Here is a 23,663-nt window from a genome sequence, read left to right on the forward strand (position 1 = left end):
AGGAACTAGTGATGTAACTAGAATCTCATGGTTGTGAAACAGTTGATTAAAGCCTTGTTTTATACTCAAACCAAGTGCTCAGTAGTCTTTTTACATCAGCAGGTGTGGGGGGTGGGGAGAGGGGGGCAGATAGGGGCAGGCTTGATGGAGCAGATGGTCTTTTCCTGCCCATCATCTCTGTTTGTTCGTAAACCTTGGAAAAAGAGCTCGATTTACGCTTACATTATTTTCCTGGGCTTCTCAGCTCTTCTGCCGCAGTTGCAGCAGGCCATTGGGAAAACCACACATAGAAATTCACCCCTTTACATGTTAAAGACCTTTGTAGGAGAGATTGGGTCGATTAGGCTTATATTCGCTAGAGTTTAGAAGAATGAGAGGGGATCTCATTGAAACGTATAAAATTCTAACAGGACTAGACAGACGAGATGCAGGAAGGATGTTCCCGATGGCGGGGGAGTCCAGAACCAGGGGTCACAGTCTAAGGATGAGGGGTAAGCCATTTAGGACTGAGAGGAGGAGGAATTTCTTCACCCAGAGAGTGGGGAACCTGTGGAATTCTCTACCACAGAAGGCAGTTGAGGCCAATTCATTAAATATATTCAAGAAGGAGTTAGATATATTTCTTAAGGCTAAAGGGATCAAGGGATATGGGGAGAAGGCAGGGACCGGGTACTGAGTTTGGATGATCAGCCATGATCTCATTGAATGGCGGAGCAGGCTCGAGGGGCCGAATGGCCTACTCCTGCTCCTATCTTCTATGTTTCTAGGTTTCTATGTGTATATAGCATTGGTGAGTGATGCTAATGGCCCAGACAGAATTATTGGCGTGCACCGTTGCCCCTGTAAATGTGCTATTCATGATGGCTGATGTGCATTTTGATTCACTTAAGCTGCACTGTCGGAGGTGCCGTCTTTCAGATGAGACGTTAAACCGAGGCCCTGCCGGCTCTCTCAGGTGGACGTTAAAGATCCCCATGCCGCTATTTCGAAGAAAAGCAAGGGGAGTTCTTCCCGGTGTCCTGGGGCCAATATTCATCCCTCCGGCTGCATCGCTAAAAACAGATTATCTGGCCGATATCTCATTGCAGTTTGTGGGAGCTTGCTGTGCGCAAATTGGCTGCCGCGTTTTCCCACCTCACAACAGTGACTACACTTCAAAATGTAGTCACTGGCTGTGAAGCGCTTTGGGACGTCCTGCGGTTATGAAAGGCGCTATAGAAATGCGAGTTCTTTCATTAAAAGGATTCCAGTATATTTTATTAATGCAACAGAACATAAGTGATAGAAGTGCCTGTTGGCGATATTAATGTACAAACACTTAATGCGCTCATATGGCATTTGAAATGCAGGCATTATCCGATTCCCACATTACAACAGTGACTACACTTCAAAAGTACTTCATTGGCTGTAAAGCGCTTTGGGATGTCCTGCGGTTGTGAAAGGCGCTATAGAAATACAAGTCTTTTCTTTTTTAAATTTTCAATGGCGAGCACCTCTGCTGAAATAAAGGGTAGGGTAATGTGCTGACTGGCCATACATGAATATCATCGACAGTAAATTCTACACTCGTATGTGGTATAACAGAGGCAATCACTTGTACATTACAAACCACACGGGCTGGATGATGTGATATGTATTATGAAGTACCCACACGGGGTAGTGGTAGGAGAATACAATGTACAGTACAGGATACATGGACGTCACACAGATCTATGACATGATATGCATGACTGTGAATATGGTTGAGTACGTGATTGTATATAGACACAGTGTAATATATACTGAAAGGTATATGAACCAGATTTGTGCACCAATATTGCCCCTAGAGCTGGGGAGGCTCCTGGACAGAATACAGTGAACAAGCGCATTATATGAGGGCTGATTGCCTCTCTCCGCTAGAGCCTCTTTCTATCTCGCAATCCTGTTGTTTCTTTCAACTCTGCTGCAAGAGTGTTTCAGTCCCCCAATTCTTTGCGGCCCCACCACCCCAGTTGCGACCTGCTGGGATACAGTTCCACGGGCGCTGGTTACCTGTAAGAGCGGCGGGCATTTTCAACTCACTCCCTGGTATTTCGGGTGCCCGAGGCGCACCCGTAGCGGCCTGGGCACCCACCAGTGATATGCGGATGAGGGACCAGCCCCCTGACCTCGGGTCACTGGGGGAAGCCCCCAGCTGGTGTGTCCTGGCACTTAGTCCAGGATTACGGACCCATGTGTTTATGGTCCCGATATTTTATACACTTTGATATGCCTTACGAGTATATGGACCAAACATGTATATTGGGCAGCATGGTCTCTCTAGGTACTTGGACTAGATGCAGCTATGTAAACTATATGGATGTTCTTGACATGGAGGGAGTGCAGCGAAGATTCACCAGACTGATACCTAGGATGGCAGGAATGACATATGAAGAGAGATTGGGTCAATTAGACTTATATTCGCTAGAGTTTAGAAGAATGAGAGGGGATCTCATTGAAACATATAGGGGGAAAATTCAGTTGGTTGCGCCACCCGTTAGCGCCTTAAGAGGGCGCTAAGTGGGGCGCAAACCAACTAGCGCCTGGGCGCGGCACTGCCCACGCCTCCCGCAAAATTCAGCGGGAGGTTAGTGGTGGCGCTAACCGGTAGCGCTGCGCCGCTGGCGATGACGTAATTGGTGTGCGCAGCGCCCCGCTCACGCCCCGGCCGCGATCTTCGGGAGCGCCCCCTGATTTACCGCCGGACGCTATGTCCGACAGGGTCAGGGTGGCGTACCTGCGGCCGGGGAGGCACAATTTAAAGGCGAGGTGCGGGACGGCCATTTTTGTTGCTGGCCGCCTGCCAGCACCTGCCTGCGCTCCCGTCCCCGGCCTCCTGAACCGCCCCCCCCCCCCGCGGAGTGCTGGCTGCGCTCCAAGAGCCCGGCACTTCTCTTGAGTGCCGGCCTCTTTTGCCTGCACTCCCGATCCCCGGGGGCCCAGCTGGGCCCCAGATCGCGCTGCACAAGGCCCCTCCCCTTTAAGAAGAGGAGGAAGGCCTGCAATACCGCGGCACGTAGTGCCACGATATTCACTCACAGCGTCCCAAGAGGGATGTGGGGCGCTCCCAGTAGTGCCCCGCTTCCCTCTTGGGGCGTAACTACTCAATTTCCGGCGCGGGGGCGCTAATTTTTCTGGGGTGCTACTCAATTTTTAGCCCATAAAATTCTGACAGGACTGGACAGACTAGATGCAGGAAGGATGTTCCCGATGGTCGGGGGAGTCCAGAACCAGGGGTCACAGTCTAAGGATAAAGGGTATGCCATTTAGGACAGAAATGAGGAGGAATTTCTTGACCCAGAGAGTGGTGAACCTGTGGAATTCTCTACCACAGAAGGCAGTTGAAGCCAACTTATTAAATATATTCAAGAAGGAGTTAGATATATTTCTTAAAGCTAAAGGGATCAAGGGATATGGGGAGAAGGCAGGGACAGGGTACTGAATTTGGATGATCAGCCATGATCTCATTAAATGGCGGAGCAGGCTCGAGGGGCTGAATGGCCTACTCCTGCTCCTATCTTCTATGTTACTCTATGTACATAGATATTAATAGGAACAAACTGCAATTTTTATATTCCATTTCTTTTCTTTTTGAGGTGCTTTCCCTCCCCTTACATGTTCATCTGCCACCCCACAACATTATCCAGTTGGCAATGTCCAGCATAATTTAGTTGTAGTGTGTTTCAGTGTGTGAATAGCTTGCCATGGCAGAGTCTGCCAGTGGCTAAGTGTCTCTTGGTTGTGGAGTGTCTTGCAATGGCAATGTGTCTATCAGTGTCTGGTAGTAGCTTCTCGGCAACAGGTCATTTCTTGGTGAATGGGTCTCTCGGGTGGGGGGGTGGGGGGGGAGGGGGAAAGGGCTTCCCTAGCTGGTTGTGAAACATTTCTCCAAAACCAGAACATGCTCCAGCTCCCCAATGGTGCCACGTCTCTGAGTGGCAGACTGTCTCTTGGCAGCTGCTCCCCTTCTGACAAACTTGTTAGCTTTATGGTCAACTTTATTGAGTCTATAAATGCAAGTCTTAATGTTGCAAGAGGGGGTGGGGGGGGAGTGGGTGGCAGAAGTGGGGTTGGGCTTCACTTACCATCTCCATGAATGCCATTGTTGACTTGCAGGGAACCTATTATCTGGCTTGTAGCCAGCTCAGCGCTACAGCTTCTTGGGTCTCTCTTTGGTACCGACTGTGGCACCGAATCGTGTGGGCGGAGCTTTAGTGTGCCTTTGTGCATGTTCAATTGTGTTTCAGCTGTGGCTCTGTGGGTAGCACCCTTGCCTCTGAGTCAGAAAGTTGTGGGTTCAAGTCCCACTCCAGGAACTTGAGCACACAAAGCTAGGCTGACACTCCAGTGCAGTGCCGAGGGAGTGCTGCATTGTCGGAGGTGCCGTCTTTCGGGTAAGTTGTTAAACTGAGGCCCCCGTCTGCCCTCTCGGGTGGATGTAAAAGATCCCATGGGCACTGTTTCAAAGAAGAGCAGGGGAGGTCTCCCCAGTGTCCTGGGCCAATATTGACTCCTCAGCCAACATAATAAAAAAAAACCAGATTATCTGGTCATTAGCACATTGCTGTCTGTGGGAGCTTGCTGTGTGCAACTTGGCTGCTGCATTTCCCACATTACAAAAGTGACTCCACTTCAAAAAGTACTTAATTGGCTGTAAAGTGCTTTGAGATGTCTGGTGGTTATGAAAGGCACTATATAAATGCAAGTCTTTCTTTCTTTCAGTTGGAGGGATGGCAAAGTGGGTAACCTAATGATGTAGAAGAAAAGAACTCATGATGGGAGCCCCCCCCCCACAAAAAAAAATATGATTCTGCCCCATTGACTTAGTTACACTGCTTTCCTTTTCAGGTTCTGACATGAATCTTGTCATTTATGTGGAAATGACTTATGAAATAATACTGGGTGGCCTGCTGGTGGCGCTGTCCAGGGAGAGTATAAATACTCGGGCACGGGCCCAGCTTGCTCAGGGCATTCTTTAACAGGAACTAGTGAAGAACACAACTAGACCTCCATGTTGTAAAACAGTTGATTAAAGCTTTGTTTAACGCTTAGACCAAGTGCCTGGTAGTTTTCTTACATCAGGTTCGTTGCCATCTTATTTTTGGACTTTTCCTGCAGCGAAGAGAGGAAAATCCGTGGCCCGCTTAACAGTGCGGCGCATCACCGTCCTTCCAGTCCAGCTTGAGATACAGCTGACGTCTGAGAAAGTGGAGGTTCCACACCAGGAATTGGAGGAGTGGCATCAGGACACAGATGCTACCGATGACGCAGCCCGTGGCAGCGCCCGGGTTCTCCTCGTAGTTCAGTATCCTGTAGATGAACACCTCCCCCTTGAGGCCGGTGCCCCCGGCGACCCAGTAGACCACACTGAAGAGGATGAACGCCAGAGAGTAGGCCAGGACGTACACGAAATGGGCGAGGTGAATGGGAGCTGCAGTCACGCCCAGCTCCAGCAGTACAAGCACCGAGTTCATCACGTGCATATTGATGTTAATGGAGTTAAGGGTGCCTTCCCCTGGGATATAGTCAAAGCTCCAGAAGGCAACTGTGACAAAAAGGGAGACCACACAGGTTAGGTTCTGCAGGGCCCACTGTATGCAGATGGTGGGATACAGCACTGAAGGGGGTGCGTAGAATTCTGTGTGCAGCTTCAGAGAAGGGGTCCGGCCTTCAATTTCTGGAAGTGCTTTTGAAAAAGAAAACGTAGTGGTATTATTAAAAAATACATCCTCAACAGCTGTTTAATATTTGCTAAGAGATGGGAATCACATCATTCTTTCAATTTCAACTATGTGCCACATTTACGCATCATTCCTATGCTTAAAAGGAACTAATGACCTGTATGTATATCAAGGAGAAACAAGGAAGGCTGATGATCGGCAAAGAGAGAGAGACAAACAGACAGAGAGAGACAGAGTTAGAGACAGGCAGAGAGAGAGTGACAGACAGACAGAGACAGAGACAGAGTTAGAGACAGGCAGGCAGAGAGAGAGTGACAGACAGACAGAGAGAGAGACAGAGTTAGAGACAGGCAGGCAGAGAGAAAGAGAGTGACAGACAGACAGAGACAGAGACAGAAATGAGGTATTGGTGTCCCATTAATCGTCTGTTAACTATTAGATTCCTGTGATTTCAAAACTGGCACATTGCCGGCTGTGTGAAACGGAACATAGACTTACATAGAGTTTACAACACAGAAACAGGCAATTCGGCCCAACAGGTCCGTGCCGGTGTTGATGCTCCACACGAGCCTCCTCCCACCCCTCTTCATCTCACCCCATCAACATATCCTTCCAATCCTTTCTCCCTTATGTACCTATCGAGCTTCCTCTTAAATGCCGGTTGTTGAGTTGTTGAATAAGTTATCAGGAAAGGTCATTGAAGCAGCCAATCTAAACAGATTTAAGAGACAATTAGGTGTGTTTCTGAAGAGAAGTGATGTGGTGAGAAGGTGGGGTTGGTCTGTGAAAAGGGAACATTGTAATATTTTTGTTGTCTGGAATGTATTTTATTTTCATTTATGTTATAGATATATAAGGTAATTTCTGGAGGAACAACCATTGAGAGGGAGACATGCTGGATATATTGGGACAGGTAAGAGTGGAACCAAGCAAGAGGGGACGGGGAGAAAACATAAAATAATAATTGTTGAAACCTGCACCAAAAATAGCTTCAACATTTACACAGGAATCATTGTCTTACCTGGGCTGGAGCTCGACACCTCCTCCAAAGAGGCTGCCCCGATGTTCTGTGTTGGCTTCTTCTGTCCAAGTGCCATGTAGCAAATCAAATTTACCAACGCCAGGTTGAAGTAAATGGTTAGGGCGGTGTAGGTCAGGTGTGTCAGGAAGATGAGCCATTTGAGGTTGTTGGTCTGAACTCCACTACTGACGCACCAGATCAGGGTGTATGCGGCCACGAAGAATCGATAAAACAACCAGACAGCTGGGTGGGGCCTCCACTGAAAAGGGGAAAAGAAAAGCATTCAGTCGAGGTGGGCCAAGAGCTTCTCCAGCAGGTGGACTTGTGGCCTCAGTAAGGTGACTCCTCACAATCTGGGTTATAATTGTACAGCCACCGCTAAATAGTGGCGATAATGAAAAGGAGAATCGGTCAGGGTGTATAATAGGCATCTCATCGGCAACCGTCCGTTTTCTGCCCCCCACCCCCGCGAAAGTTAAATTTACCCCCAGTAACTTTTATCTCTCAATTTTCTTTCTTCTAAATCAAATCAAATCAACTTTTATTGTCATTGTTAGTGCACAAGTGCAGTACAACGAAATGTAGGCTTGCGGCTCCCGAGAGTGTACATTTGGATTAAGACATTTAAACATTCAACATACATTTGGCTTGTAATACATTAACATAAACATAACCATAATAAAGTGCATTGGCAGATGTGCAGGCTTTAGAGTTTATTTGTGGAGTTCAGTAGGATGACAGCCCTGGGAAAGAAGCTGTTCCTAAATCTGGTCGTACGGGTGCGAATGCATCTGTAGCGTCTCCCAGATAGCAGGAGGGCGAACAGACTGTGGCTGGGGTGGGTAGGGTCTTTGATGATGGACCGTGACCTCCGTAGACAGCGTTTCTGGTATATGTGCTCTATGGTCGGTAGCCGGGTGCCGGACTCACAATGGGGTACGGTTCCAGGCTGCCTGGCACCCATAGGGTACCTCGCCCAAGTTGCATTTCTTAGAGTCATAGAATCATAGACTGGTTACAGCGCAGAAGGAGGCCATTCGGCCCGTTGAGCCCGCGCCGGCTCTCTGCAAGAGCACTTCAGCTAGTCCCACTCCCCCGCCCTTTCCCCGTAGCCCCGCAAATTTTTTCCCCTCAGGTACTTAGCCAACTCCCTTTTGAAAGCCATGATTGAATCTGCCTCCACCATCCTTTCAGGCCGTGCATTCCAGATCCTAACCACTTGCTGAGTAAAAAAGTTTTTTCTTACGTCGCCTTTGGTTCTTCTGCCAATCACCTTAAATCTGTGTCCTCTGGTTCTTGACCCTTCTGCCAATGGGAACAGTTTCTCTCTATCTACTCTGTCCAGACCCCTCATGATTTTGAGCACCTCTATGAAATCTCCTCTCAACCTTCTCTGCTCTAAGGAGAACAACCCCAGCTTCTCCAGTCGATCCACGTAACTGAAGCCCCTCATCCCTGGAATCATTCTAGTAAATCTCCTCTGCACCCTCGCTAAGGCCTTCACATCCTTCCTAAAGTGTGGTGCCCAGAATTGGACACAATACTCCAGTTGAGACCGAACCAGTGTTGATAAAGGTTCATCATAACTTCCTTGCTTTTGTACTCTATGGGCTGGATTTTATCAATGGAGGTGTGTAGGAGGCGGGACTCCCACTTTTGGGGTTGTAGTCCCGCCTCCTTCGAGTTGTGGCCAACCCACTCGATTTTCCCCTGATTGACCTTGTTGAGACCGCCCAGCGGGCCCAGTGGGCCAATTAAGAGCCACCCGGCAACAGGTGACGTCACAGATTGACATTTCATCTGTCAAGAGCTTTTGACAGATGAAATATCAGCGTTTGACAGCTGTTTGAAGCTGTCAAACACTGACAATCTGTACTCTAAGTTAATTCCTTCCTCTCAGGCTGATTTAGAGATCTCTCCAGAACAGAAAGCAAAGGCTGCAGCTTTTGACAGCTCGCGGCCATTCTGCTTTCTGTGCTGGTGAGATGAGGGACTCCCGAGACCTGAAGGAAGGAAGCCTGCATTAGTAAGTAAAGGTAAGTAAAACGTATTTAAACACTTTACACACACCAAACACACTTACCTCTGCACTCATGCACCCATCACTCACCTGAACACCGGACATCTCGAACCCTCCAAGTCCTTCAGCCCGACGGTCCACCTCGCTAACTTGGCGTGGTTTGGAGCCGTCGGGAATCGCACACTTCAGGGATAAAAATAGGGATTAGGCTAAAAACTGCCTGTTAACTACCTGTTAACAGGCAGTTAATTGGCACTAATCCCCTTTCTGCCTCAGGGAGGCGGCTCCCAGCACAGGTCGGATACCCGCTTCCTGGGAAACGGGCATGGAGGCGGGTTGGGGGCGGGATGGGTTCATGCCCCCCCGATTTCGTGATTTTAACCCCCCCACACACCTCCAATCCCGCCTCAACGGCCCGATGAAATTCGAACCCTATGCCTCTATTTATGAAGTCCAGGATCCCGTATGCTTTTTTAACTGCTTTCTCAACCTGCCCTGCCACCTTCAACGATTTGTGCACATATACACCCAGGTCTCTCTGTTCCTGCACCCACTTTAGGGTTGTACCCTTCAGTTTATATTTCCTTTCTTGTATTTCGTGTGTGAGCCTAGACAGTGGGTTATTTAACAATGGTGGGGGCATCGGAGCCAGGCCTGACCTGACATCCACACACAAACACACACATTCCAATACAGTCTACTGGACAGTAACCAGGAATGGGAACTCTGGCTGCTTTTGATTTCCCTCTTTCCAGCTAAAAGGTGCTGAAGCCAATTGTAAAGCCCTCACTGTCACCACCACTGAGATCAGTTAGCGTGACACAGACGGCAGCTGTTGATGATTCTGCTATTCCCATTTACATCTCTTCTAGACCCATCTTTTGTTTCTTTACTTGTCCCATTACCACACCCTTTCGGAAATAATGACAGAAAACGCTGGAAACACTCAGCAGGCCAGGCAACATCCGCGGAGAGAGAAACAGAGTTAACGTTTCAGGTCGAAACCCTTCTTCACCCTTTCACCTTGCACCATCCTCCCTTTTGTCATTTAATATCTCCTGCCTTCCAGCCTATCACAGATCTTTCCTCCCCTTCCCCTCTTTCCCTGCCTCTGCACTTGCTTAAAACCTGTTGCATCTCCAACTTTTTCCAGTTCTGACGAAAGGTCATCGACTTGAACTGTTAACTCTGTTTCTCTCTCTCCGCAGATGCTGCCCTGACCGGCTGAGTATTTCCCAGCAATTTTCTGTTTTTATTACAGATTGGGGTTCAAACTTGGAAACCTTCCTTCATCTTGTTCAACCCTGAGCTGAGTTTCTGACCCGCATCCTCTCAATTACAAAGACTGCCTGCTTCCACCTTCGTCGCATTGCCCGCCTCTGCCCCTACCTCAGCTCGTCTGCTGCTCCGATCTCCATCCATGCCTTTGTTACCTCCAGCCTCAGCAATCTTCTGGCCGCCTTCCCATCCTCCGCCCTCTGTAAACTTCAGCTCATCCAAGACTTAACTTAACATCCAAGCCTACATTTCGTTGTACTGCACTTGTGCACTAACAATGACAATAAAAGCTGATTTGATTTGATTTGATTTGACTCTGCAGCTCCTATCCTAACCTGCACGGCTGTCTCTTGCTCCTGTCTTCACCGATCCACATTGGCTCCCAGGCCCCCCAACATCACAAATTAAAAATTCTTATTCAATAGCAAAATACTGCGGATGCTGGAAATCCGAAATAACAACAGAAAACGCTGGAAAAACTCAGCAGGACAGGCAACATCCGTGGAGAGAGAAACGGAGTCAACGTTTCAGGTCGATGACCCTTCGGCAGAACTGGAAAAAAGCAGGAAATGGAAAGCAGGTTTAGGGGCTGGGAAAAGGGGGAGGGGATGAAAGAACAAAAGGGAAGGTCAGTGATGGGATAGAAAGCAGGAGAGATTAAGAGACATTGAGAGACATTAAGAGATATTCAAGGCGAGCGGAGGTGGTAATAGGACAGGTATAGGAATAAAGGATGGCTCTAGATGGGGTGTGAATTACGCTGGCAGAATGAAGGACAGCTGCCATGTGGGAGGGAAGAAAAAAAAAGGGGGCCTCTTGCATTGTTCCACGGAAGCTCAGCGTAAGCTCGAGGAACAGCACCTCATCTTTCGATTAGGCACTTTACAGCCCTCTGGACTCAACATAGAGTTCAACAATTTCAGATTATAACCTCGGCCCCTGTTAGATATATATATTTTCTTCTTTTTTTTATCCACAATTTTTGTTTGGCCCCCCTTTTATCTTTCCTGCCTCTTACAAAAGTACAGGGTGTTCTTTCAATTCCTTCCCCCCCTCCTAACACCCCCCCCCCCCTGTCTCTGCGCCTGCTTAATATCTGTTACATCTCCAGCTTTTTCCAGTTCTGATGAAGGGTCCCAGACCTGAAACGTTAACTCTGTTTCTCTCTCCACGGATGCTGCCTGGCCTGCTGAGTTTTTCCAGCATTTTCTGTTGTTATTTAAAAAATTCTTATTCTTGTGTTTAAATTGATTTAATCTTGCCCTTCCCTATCTCTGTAACCTTTTCCCTCCCACTGTATTCTCCATTCTCCTGACTCTGGCTATTGTGTCTCTACCTTCCATTCACTCCACCATTGACAGCCATGCCTTCAGTCACCTAGGTCCTACAAACTACAGTTAATGCAATGTACTGTACCAGAATGTGTATATCTATATATATAAAAGGATACTTCTGTCTGCCATTCCGTCTGTCTGTCTGTCTTGAATAAACTCGAAAGTTATAGAGCGTACCTACACGTGTGTTACGTCGAAAGAAAGCTGACGATTCCAAAACCGTCATAAGCATATTTACTTTTCGGTTGGACTAAAATTGTTCGCGCGTTATGCAAAAAACCTTCAAAATTAAACTCATTATCTGCTAATAGCATTGATTGACTGACGTCAAGGTTGACCAATCCTGTGCCGTCACGATTGACCAATCCTACAGTTCAGTCGCCTGATGGTTGGCCAATCACTGCGTCTGTGGGTGAGACTAATGCTTTTCAACTCAGGCATCGGGCAGCCATTGCTTCACTACTTCCAGCTCAAAATCTGCTAATCCAGCTTCTAAAAAGTTAGTATCTCTTTTAAAAATAACATCACATTTACCAAAAACGTTTTATAAGTACTTTCACTTTCATCTTTGAAGCTATTAAAAGGTAGAAATGTTGCCCGGCAGCAGATTCACAAAGGGACACAGAGACAGGCCCCAAAGCCTGGGACTCGATTTAAAACGTTGCCCGGCAGCAGATTCACACAGGGACAGACAGACAGGCCCCAAAGCCTGGGACTCGATTTAAACCGCCCGGCCCAAAACAGCCCTGGCAACGCCGGGGCCCCCCCAGCTAGTATATATATATATTCAGTCTCGGGATGTGGGCAACGGTGGCGAGGCCGCATTTATTGCCCATCCCTAGTTGCCCTGAGACAGTGGTGGTGTGTCGCGGCTTGATACAACTGTGTAGCTTGCTAGGCCACTTCATGGTTAGTGAAGAGTCGACCACATTGGTGAGGGGCTGGAGTCACCAAAGGGTCAGAGCAGGTGAGGACTGGAGGTTTCCTTCCCTACAGGACATTAGTGAACCAGTTGGGTTTTTGCCACAACCCGACAGCTGTCATGGTCACTTTTACCGATCCCAGCTTTTTATTTCCAGCTTATTATTTTATAAAATCTGCCATGGTTGGACTTGAACTTGTGCTCTACTGGATTGCTAGTCCCGGCCTCTATGGATTATTAGTCCAGTAACATAACCACTACACTACCGATACTGAGCATCACAAGCCTACTCAGCCATGGAATTGTGGGTTTAAGGGTCTCCATTGCAAGTTACCGCAGGTTGGGCCGTGTAGCGGCCATTCTTTAGGCGCTATGTGACCACATAAGACTCGAAAATGGAGTTTGAGATGCGTCCACACTTCCGACGGGAAGTGCGACTGATGCCGCCTTGGTAAAGAGATTTGCCCGCGTGTGCCTGATGTAGAGATCGATAGATTTTGGGGATATTAAGGGAATCAAGGGATATGGGGCTAGTGCAGGAAAGTGGAGATGAGGTAGAAGATCAGCCATGATCTTATTGAATAACGGAGCAGGCTCGAGGGTCCGTATGGCCGACTCCTGCTCCTATTTCTTATGTCCTTATGTTCTTAACTGCCGGCATCATTCAGAACAGCGAGCCGATGATGCAAAATCAGTGTGCAACTCTCTTACCTCAGTTTCAGCGAGGACCAATGCATGAGATGTCTTTTGAGCTCTGGTCACCAGAACCACGGTGGCATCAGTCTGAGCGTCCACTGCAGCACTCGGACCTTTGATGGAAGACCTACGTGCTGCAATAGAAGCTGTGTTATCAGCCGCTGCATCAAGGTGGGTTCCATCGGTGTGCTGATGGAGGTGACCACCCGTTCCATGTTGGGAAGGATGGGCATAGCCCTGTGCATAGTTGGTGCGGGACTCCTCAATGCTGCTTGACACTGTGCGCAGGGCTTTCCGGCCAGTGCACCAAGCGTTTGGCTATGTACGCCCCTCGGCCTTCTTCTGCAGCCTGGCCCATCGGAGCCCTCACCTGACTCCTCTGCAGCAGAACTAGTGTGTGACCTCGCCCTCCGGCGGGCTGGCACCAGCGCTGTCCTTTTCCACCCCCGCCCTGGCTCCTGTGCACTTGTGCCCGGTGTCTCACCATGTGCACGTCTCTACTCTATCCTAGCCTCTAAAATAGATTTAAAGTAATGGGTAGAAGAATTAGGGGGGAGTTGAGGAGAACTTTTTTCACCCAGAGGGCGGTGGGGGTCTGGAACTCACTGCCTGAAAGGGTGGTAGAGGCAGAAACCCTCATCACATTTACAAAGTACTTGGATATACACTTGAGGTGCCGTAACCTACAGGGCTACGGACCAAGAGCTGGAAAGTGGGATTAGGCTGGATAGCTCTTTTTCAACTGGCGCAGACACGATGGGCCGAATGGCCTCCTTCTGTGCCGTAAATTTCTGTGATTCTTTGATTCTAAAATACGCGCAGTTGTCAGTCTCTGAGCTGGTGGCTGTGAGTGTAAGATTGAGTGATGGTGTCTCTTCATCTTCACTGTCTCCTTTCCCTTCCTCCTCTGACTGGGAAGGTTCCAGTTCTTGGGTACCTGAAATGGAAAAAGGGACAAGGGTTGTGTTCAACGTTGGGGCTGCACGACCCATTGACACTTTACACTGAAAAAGCCAGTCCCGGGCTGCACAGGACCGGCAGAGAGCTGTGTGTCCGCGCAGCTTATAGGGAACGTTGGTTGGTGAGGGGAGAGGTGAAAGTAAGAAGTGCATGCTTTACACCCGCTGCAGCCTCTCAGTCAGGAGAGATTGAGGGATGAGGGAGAGGTGAGAAAAGAGAAGGAGCATTCGGTATGCAGATAACCTCATCGTCGATCCCTCCAGCCACGCCAGTGGCCATGGCTTCATCGATGCCCCTTCCCATGATGGCCAGCACTATCTCCTCCTTGGGGTTTAAAACCTGCAGTTCTTTCTTGCTGCTTCCTTTTCCTGGACGAAAGAGGGAAGTTTGTCAGTGATTATCCTGCAATATGTTTGGGTGATGCGGCTGTCATGGTTGAATAGCTGCCACTGTGTGCAAACAGTGGGCTGGATTTTCACTGAGGAGGCGGGTAGGAGGCGGGACTACAACTTTCGGGGTTGTAGTCCCGCCTCCATCGAGTTGTAGCCAACCCACGCGATTTTGACTTGATTGACCTTGTTGAGCCCGCCCAGTGGGCTCAGCAGGCTAATTAAGGGCCACCCAGCAACAGGTGATGTCACAGTTTGATATTTCATCTGTCAAGACCTTTTGACAGATGAAATATCAGCGTTTCACAGCTGTTTGAAGCTATCAAACACTGACAATCTGTACTCCAAGTTCATTCCTTCCTCTCAGGATGACTTAGAGATCTCTCCGGAACAGAAAGCTGAATGTTGCAATTTTTGACAGATTGCAGCCATTCTGCTTTCTGTGCCGGTGAGATAATGGACTCCAGAGACCTGAAGGAAGGAAGGCTGTAAAGGTAAGTAAAACTTCTTTAAACACTTTAGACACACTTACCTCTGCACTCATGCACCCATCACTCACCTGAACACCGGACATCTTGACCTCTCCAAGCCCTTCAGCCCGACGGCCCGCCTCGCTAACTTGGCGTGGTTTGGAGCCGTCGGGAATCCCACACTTCAGGAATGAAAATAGGGATTAGGCTAAAAACTGCCTGTTGACTACCTGTTAACAGGCAGTTAATTAGCACTAATCCCCTTCCTCCCTCGGGGAGGCGGGTCCCAGTGCGGGGTGGGTACCCGCCTCCTTTGAAACTGGCATGGAGGTGGGTTGGGGCGGGATGGGTTTGGGATTTTAACCCCCCACATGCCTCCAATCCCGCCCCCGCGGCCCAATGAAAATCCTGCCCTGTGTGTTGTGGGTATAAGGCTTGCAACAGTGCTAAGTGTGTGAGGGGGAGGTAAAGCACATGAATTGTAGGGTCGAGCACTGATTGATAGTAATTGTTGATAGATGGATGATGGGGTTGTAGAAAATTATTTTCTTATTCGTTCCTGGGATGTGGGTGTCGCTGGCAAGGCCAGCATTTATTGCCCATCCCTAATTGCCCTTGAGAAGGTGGTGGTGAGCCGCCTTCTTGAAACGCTGCAGTCCGTGTGGTGAAGGTACTCCCACAGTGCTGTTAGGGAGGGAGTTCCAGGATTTTGACCCAGTGACGATGAAGGAACAACAATATATTGCCAAGGATGTTATGTGAATTGCAGGGGAACTTGAAGGTGATGGTGTTCCCATGCACCTTGTCCTTCCAGGTGGTAGAGGTTGTGGGTTTGGGAGGTGCTGTCGAAGATGCCTTGACGAGTTGCTGCAGTGCATCTTGTAGATGGTACACACTGCAGCCACGGTGCGCCGGTGATAGAGGGAGTGAATGTTTAAGTTGATGGATGGGATGTCAATCAAGTGGGCTGCTTTGTCCTAGATGGTGTCGAGCTTCTTGATTGTTGTTGGAGCTGCGCTCATCCAGGCAAGTGGAGAGTATTCCATCACACTCCTGACTTATGCCTTGTAGATGGTGGAAAGGCTTTAGGGAGTCAGGTGGTGAGACACTCGCCGCAGAATACCCAGCCTCTGACCTGCTCTTGTAGCCACAGTATTTACGTGGCTGGTCCAGTTAAGTTTCTGGTCAATGGTGACCTCAAGGATGTTGATGTTGGGCGATTCGGCGATGGTAATGCCGTTGAATGTCAAGGGGCGGTGGTTAGATGTTCTCTTGCTGGAGATAGTCATTGCCTGGTGAATGATGTGAATGTTACTTGCAGTGGGTGATGCTAGTGGTGCAGTTGGTAGGATATACCATTTGAAGATGAACTCACTCACCTTGACAACTCATGTCAGATCATTAATCTTCGTGTCACTGTTTAAAAAGAAGGGGTCGCCCATTTAAGACAGAGATGAGGAGAATTTTTTTTCTCTCAGAGGGTCGTGAGTCTTTGGAACTCTCTTCCTCAGAGGGCGGTGGAAGCAGAGTCTTTGAATATTTTTAAGGCAGAGATAGATAGATTCTTGATAAGCAAGGGGGTGAAAGGTTATTGAGGGTAGGCGGGAATGTGGAGTAATCAGATCAGCCATGATCTTATTGAATGGCGGAGCAGGCTCAAGGGGCCGAGTGGCCTACTCCTGTTCCTAATTCGTATGTTCGTATGTTCTTCCTGCACTGCATCCATGTTCTTCGAGCAACACTCCTGCCATTGACCTCTGCTGCTACTTCTTGCCATTGCCTCTTGAGCATAAGTCTGGAGTGCCTCCTGTCCCCCTTGCGGGTACAGGATGAGAGATTGGGTTGATTCGGCTTATATTTGCCAGAGTTTAGAAGAATGAGAGGGGATCTCATTGAAACTTATAAAATTCTAACAGGACCAGACAGACTAGATGCAGGAAGGGTGTTCCCGATGGCGGGGGAGTCCAGAACCAGGGGTCACAGTGGTTAGCACTGTTGCCTCACAGCGCCAGGGACCCGGGTTCGAATCCGGCCTCGGGCGACTCTCTGTGTGGAGTTTGCACATTCTCCCCGTGTTTGCGTGGGTTTACTCCGGGTGCTCTGGTTTCCTCCCACAGTCCAAAGATGTGCAGGTTAGGTTGATTGGCTATGATAAATTGACCCTTAGTGTTAGGGGGATTAAATACGTGGGGTTACGGGGATAGGGTGGGATATGTGTTGGTGTAGGGGTTATGGGGATCGGGTGGGATATGTGTCGGTGCAGGCTCGATGGGCCGAAATGGCCTCTATCTGCACTGTGGGGTTTCTGTGATTCTGTGATTCTGTGAAAGATAAGGGGTAAGCCATTTAGGACTGAGATGAGGAGGAATTTCTTCACCCAGAGAGTGGTGAACCTGTGGAATTCTCTACCACAGAAGGCAGTTGAGGCCAATTCATTAAATATATTCAAGAAGGAGTTAGATATATTTCTTAAGGCTAAAGGGATCAAGGGATATGGGGAGAAAGCAGGGACAGGGTACTGAATTTGGATGATCAGCCATGATCTCATTAAATGGCGGAGCAGGCTCGAGGTGCCGAATGGCCTACTCCTGCTCCTATCTTCTATGTTTCTATGGCCCCGATTTTCTGCCAGCCGTCGGGCGGCTTTCCAGGCGGCTGGGGGCCGAAAATCGCCGAAAAAGCGGGTCGCAACCCCCCCCGCCTGATTCCCCGCCCCGTCCGACTTTCGGACCGCCGTTTCCCCGCGACCTGAATCAGTCCCGCCCGCCGCTGGCGGGACTGGCCGTCGGACCACTAATAAGCAATTATTACCTTGTTTAAGTTGATTTTCAGGGGCCGATGCGATTTTGGGGCTTTCCCCACATCAAACACGCCTGCGGGGAACCCCGCTGATGAAACCTGGCGTGAAGCTCGCCGGCTTGCTTGCTGTCAGCTGCAGGTCATTCGGAAAAGCTGCGATTTAAAGGGACAGCACTTGTATGTTGAAGGACCTTGTTGCTGAAGTCTTGGGGCTACTTCTTCAAGGCTTAGGCACAGCTGTGGAAGGTTGGAGCCTCACACACTTCTCCAATGCGATCTCCTGGGCAGCCCCTCTCGCCACCCTCACTCAGCGCTTCCTCAGTGGAGGCATCTACGAGAAGCATGGGACGCCTTTTTTCCCTTCCCTTCTTGCCATTAGAGGATCTCCAGCAGCAGAGGCGGCAGCAGCAGAACCAGGAACAGCATGATGAGCACCAGGAGCACCAGGCTGCTGCTCACTCACCTGAAGCTGCACAGGCCAGAAGGGGCCAGCGCTTGGAAGTGGCTTGAGAGCACCTTGCTGCGCTTTAGGGGGCCATGGGGACCCGTTTCTCCACTGGCAGTCCTACTCAGAAGGACTTCCATGAAGATTTGGTTTCTCTGTTCAATAGATGGCCAACGCTCCTCAAGAGATGTCATTCTCTTATGAGCACTCACCATGTTTTCCATACCCTAGCGAGTTATCTCCTCCATGGAGGTTGCCAACCTTTCCATGGTGATGCGTTCATGCGCCAATGACTCCACAAAGGCTCTGCTCATGGTCGCTATGGACTCCTCCATTCGCTCCACACTCCACTGGAGACAAAACCTGCTAGAGACTCCTGCATCTGTGCATGGAGATCCATCACCTCTTCTCTTGCGGATGGACCCAGAGGCAGAGGGTCGACATGCAGCGCAGCTGAGCTGAGCTGGCAGAGTCCTGCGCCCCCTGACGAGGACTCTCCACTGCTGTCCCTGTCTCTAGAATCTGCTGAGGCTCACTTGTGAGCTGTGAAACACCAGGTGACAACACTACTCTATGTCTCGAAGGTCCCCCCGAGGTGTGAGTGTCTGCGCTGGTGCTGGGTGCGCTTACTTCTGCTGACGCTGCACCCTCAGAGGTTGGAGCTTCCTCTGAGGAGTCTGGCTGCACAGCCTCTTCCTCCTCCACAGTGAGGATGGGGGCTCTGTATGGTGATGTGGGGGAGTAAAGGAAGGAGTTAGAGATGTAATGCCAAGGTTCCTCTGGTGACTCCCAACGAGTTGGCATCTGCTGACACCTGCATCCATGCAGCATTGGTCTCAGTGGGAGGCCTCTTCCTCCCTGACCTAGGGAAGAGGACCTCCCTGTGGGCCCTAACCCCATCCAATAATGCCTGCAGTGAAGCCTTGTCGAATTTGGAGGCAGCTCGGGGCCTGGCACTGGCCACAGCTGCTGCAGGCTCCTCTGCCATCCTGTATGGTTCGTTTGGAAGCCTTCATAGGATGCAGTGCTTGCTATGGACCTTGAAAGCACCACGAATTATGACATCATACTGTGGGGCTTTCTGACTAGAAATGGACAATTAGCAAGGCTGCCCACATGCTGGGAATTAATTGGCCACTTGAGGGAAAATTGCATGGAGCTGGCTGACATTTTTTTGTGTGTCAGAAACCCCACATTCGGGGAAACCCGACCATTTCCCACACAAGCCACAAAATCAGGCCCTATGTCTCTCCTTCTCTCCACATCTTGCACCAGGCGTTCAGTGCATTGTCAGAAAACCTTGGTGTTCGCTCTCTTGTCTGTTCAGCCAGTTCTCAAAGTATCACAGCACAAATTCAGTTTTTGAAACCACTTCCAGCCACGATGCACCTCCCCTTTAAGAGGTACAGGCTGCCTTTAACCAGCACTAGCCACTCATGATATCAGGCCCCCCCCCCGGCCACCCAATCCCCGCCGCTGATGCATGCGGCCAATGAAAAGTGCAGGTAGCGCTGGCTGCACACTGGAAACGTGTGAAGCAGCAGGGAGCACCCATTTAATGTGTTTCCTGCAACGCCTTGTGGGTCGCGACCCCCTGCGATTGTTTTTGGGGGTTATCCAATTTAACCCCCCATTACGTCCTGAATCTCAGTTACTCTGTTGGTGTGAAGGCCAGGTGATTCTGCACAGAGCATCAAAGAAAAATCAGAGGGAAAGGGCATCCCGGGATCCTGCTACGTCTTCGCGAATGGCTTTGGCAGGGCATTTATGGAGGTTCAGAAACAGCTCCCCCATCGCTCCATCTCCGGTTGGGGTGCTGCATGTTGCAGAGACCCAAGAAAGGGTAGTGGGGGGGGGGAGGCAAGGGGTTGGTGGGGTGAATGGATGAACTTGCCTTAAAATGAGGCAGTTTTTCATGCCCATAAAATCCTTTGAAAAATACAGTGTGTCCCTGTTCTGTTACCGGCGTGAAGGCTGGTCAATTCCAAACTCTACAGCTCCCCTGGTCTCCTTTTTGTAGGTGAAAAGATTTGCAAAATATTGGAAACAGTCATAATCTCCACATCTTGAGCTGCTTACTGCTAAAACTACAGAAATATAACTTCTGTCCTACCTGCGACTGAAGTATTAATTGTGGATCTCTGACCTTCAGAGAACGCTTTTCCAGGGTGAACTCCTGCCTAAGGTGCTTGATCCAAGAAGTTCCCATTTTTTTTTAACAGCCTGAATACGTTTCAACGCTCTCACTGAGTCCTGGCATCAGTCTGCCCCGTATTTATATCGAGGCATTTGGTTCTGGTAGTTGGAACTTATTAAGAATGACTCAGTACTGATATCACTGCAAGTTATGCTGGCAGTCACACGAGTCTTTGCTTCCCCGTACCGCCAACACCCCTTCCAGCAAAAAACAAACAACTTTCAACCTCAAGCTGTACGTGAAGTAGCAGTGACTCTGAAACAGCAGCAACTTCCCCAGATGTGCACCAGAGATTTTGGAATCTCACCGAACAGCTTCCTCCATCAAGTCCCGTATTACTAATCTTGCAAACCCATGCCAAAATCAGCTTCTTGTGCAAATGTGGACTTCTTTCTTCCTTCCCCCCCCGCCTCCCCCCCCCCACAAACCCCCCCCCCAGCAATAACCTGGCTGCCATTTGCGAAAAGAGAAACCGCACTAGTAGGGAACTTTGTCTTCAGTAAGTTGGACTGTACTGTTAAAGTGTGTGCCAGTATCTGAAAACCCTACAGGATGAACTAAACCCAGCGCAGGACTCGACTGCCAGACTTTCATTTGTGATTCAAAAAGGCCTTACGCGGTGCCAGAAATATTTTTTTCTTTCTTAAAGCTGAGAATCTCATCGTCAAACCCCTTTTAAAGGGGGGAATGATCGCAGCAGGATTATTTTTCCGAGGGAGTCTCATGCCATTGTGACTCTCATTTTTAAAACGGGGGGGTCTTACCCTGAAGACGCCTTTCAAAACATTAACCATTTGCAAGAAATTCCATCTAATTTTAGGGTCGTTATTTTCCTGTCTATAACTGTTGGGGGTTTTTTTTTATACGGGGGCTACCCTCTCTCCCTGATCTGGCAATTTGTGTGGGGTTTTTTTTTAAAAAAAAGAAAAAAATCGAAAGTCAATCTTCAATCGTCACATCTTCTTCAAAGAAAAATGAATGAGAATGTTCCAGCATTGGAACGACTCCAAACTACTGGCTCTCAAAAAGACTGGGTTATGGTAATCTAAGGGAAGGCACATTCCAAAATGACGAAAGATGCTGAGTAATTCAGTAAACATCTCAATGAACTCACAAAGAGGTCACGTTGGAAGGTGGTCCATGTAAAGGTCTAGGAAGAATGGGCAAAGCTGGAAAAATGCTCGTGCCGAACATAAATTGGCCCAACTTTTAAATCTCATTGGGCGGATCTTGCCGGGTCCTTTGATTGGGTCAAGTTGTTCTTTTTTAACAGCATAAATGACATCATGTCACATGACAGTCATTAAAAATGTTCACCACATGCAGTGTCAAGTATGACACAGATGTCAACAATGTACTTTCAGTTACTGTCGCGATTCAGCACATATCCTCTTTAACCCTTTGCACTTAGTACAAGATTAAGTCATTTATTTGTATGTATTGCAGTGAAGGCGATCTCTATTCCCATCATATTTATAATGTTTCTTTATGTAAATGTAATAATCGTTGTAGGCAGGTTAGAAAAATCATACTTTGTTGACAAATCCTAAAATCCCTCTGTCATTGCATCATAGTGAAAGTTACAGACACCAGAATAGATCTATAAATCATACAATAGCAAAATACTGCGGATGCCGGAAATCTGAAACAACAACAGAAAATGCTGGAGATACTCAGCAGGTCAGGCAGCATCAGTGGAGAGAGAGAAAACAGAGTTAAACGTTTCAGGTCCGTGACTGTTGCTCCGAATTCGCTAGATGTTCGAAAGATCGAACAAATAGGTTCACAATTTTCCTTTTAGGGTTCAAATGTAAGTTTGGTCTGAACAAACACGCAGGCAACAGATTTCGCGTACAAAGATTTATCTTTAATAAATGCTTAACAAACACCGTTCGCAGTTTAAAGTACAATTCCAAAAATATAAGACTCACAACGTATATAGATATTACCCTGATTTGGTCCGAGGTGGTCAATCTCTGTCCAAACCTCTACGTAGGGTTTTGTCCCCAGGTCCCTGTTGTCGAGTGTTGCTCCTAGGTCTCTTGCTGCCAGGTTCTCGCTCCCAGGTTGTCGCTCTCTATCTGGGGTTTTCCCCCCTGGTTTATACTATCCTATAATCTGTCCCATCTCTTTGGTTACACATTTGTTCCTTTATTCCTGCGCCCTGATGATTAGTTTACCCTATTCCACATCCTGTCTCATCTCCTTGATTAGTTTACGTCTTACTTCATCCATTTTCTCTAATTGACTACTACTGGCGTCTGTAGTGACCTCACTCGTGTCTGACGAGGTTACCTATGAGCCCTCTGTTTCAGAACATCCCTGAACCTCTGCATTATTTATCCATTATCCCTTACACATGGTGACTCCATTTTATTTCAGTTTTCTTACTTAGCTTCCATTTCCACAGTGACCCTTGGTCACCGACCTGAAACGTTAACTCTTGTTTCTCTCTCCACTGATGCTGCCCTGGCTTTCTGCGCGTTCTCAGCTTTTTCTATAAACCATACTTAAGCTTAAAATGTCTGGTGGATTTTTGACTAAACATTAGTCGCATAATGTGGGAAATATTAAAGCTCGCTTCATGTGTAAATTATATTTGCAGTCATATCGCACGATAAAAGTGCAAAAAAAAAAATCATCTTTATTTATTTAGGTTCGATTAGCATCCACGGCATTGCTTTAATTGGAATCTTAATCCTATGTCTGGATTCGTTTCAAGGTGCAAAGTCTGGACTTGTGAACGAAGTGCCGCCACATCCAGTTAAATGCTATGGTTAATAAGCAACGTTACTTCAACAAGCTCTTCAAACATAGGCTAGATGGCAAGAAAATGCATTTTTTCTAAAACAAAATTAAAAAAACATTTCGGCCTAGAAATTCAGTTGGTTGCGCCAGCAGTTAGCGCCTTAAGAGAAGTGAATTTCGGGCGCTATGCGTGTAGCGCCCGGGCGCAGCGCAGTTTGCGCCTCGCCCCAAATTAAGTTGACCCTTAGCGCCGGCGCAAAGTTTAGCGCCCACCCGGCTGCGCGCGCAGAAAATGACGTCACATCCTCGTGCAATGCCCTTTGCGCGCCCCGATTCCAAACTTCAGTCGGACCGCCCCATTGTGCGGCTCGTGTCCAGAGCGTTTGTAAAATGGAACGCAACACAGCCGACGCGGGCCCCGGGGAGCGCAAATTAAAGGGCACTCCTCCTGCACTATAAAAGGCACTCTGCATGTGTTGTGTGGAAGGGTCCAGTGTGTTGTTGTGAACGGTGTATTTCTGTTTCTGGCCACCACCACCACCACCACCACCACCACCTCCTCCTCCTCCTCCTCCTCCTCAGACTCCTCCTCCTCCTCAGACTCCTCCTCCTCCTCCTCAGACTCCTCCTCAGACTCCTCCTCCTCCTCAGACTCCTCCTCAGACTCCTCCTCCTCCTCAGACTC

General features: G+C 48.6%; 2 protein-coding genes across 2 annotated transcripts in view; both read right to left on the reverse strand.

The window, feature by feature from the left end:
• Positions 1-4,121, reverse strand: part of tlr9 (toll-like receptor 9) — a 71,710-nt gene extending 67,589 nt beyond the window's left edge. The window contains exon 1 of the mRNA XM_086000008.1: positions 4,104-4,121. Within this exon, the coding sequence (XP_085856134.1) occupies positions 4,104-4,121 (18 nt within the window). The remainder of the gene's footprint in view (positions 1-4,103) is intronic.
• LOC147111284 (uncharacterized) lies at positions 1,241-20,634 on the reverse strand. The gene is made up of 3 exons (XM_086002038.1): positions 20,147-20,634; positions 6,721-6,979; positions 1,241-5,704 (listed from the first exon to the last, which is right to left on the reverse strand). The coding sequence occupies exons 1-3, from the start codon at positions 20,240-20,242 to the stop codon at positions 5,163-5,165; spliced, it is 897 nt and encodes a 298-aa protein (XP_085858164.1). The 5' UTR covers positions 20,243-20,634; the 3' UTR covers positions 1,241-5,162.
• Between the last annotated feature and the right edge of the window lie 3,029 nt (positions 20,635-23,663).

This window comes from Somniosus microcephalus, chromosome 11 (genome assembly GCF_052327205.1).
Source record: "Somniosus microcephalus isolate GS21.2 chromosome 11, FLI_Smic_1.0, whole genome shotgun sequence".
Classification (NCBI taxonomy): Eukaryota; Metazoa; Chordata; class Chondrichthyes; order Squaliformes; family Somniosidae; genus Somniosus; species Somniosus microcephalus.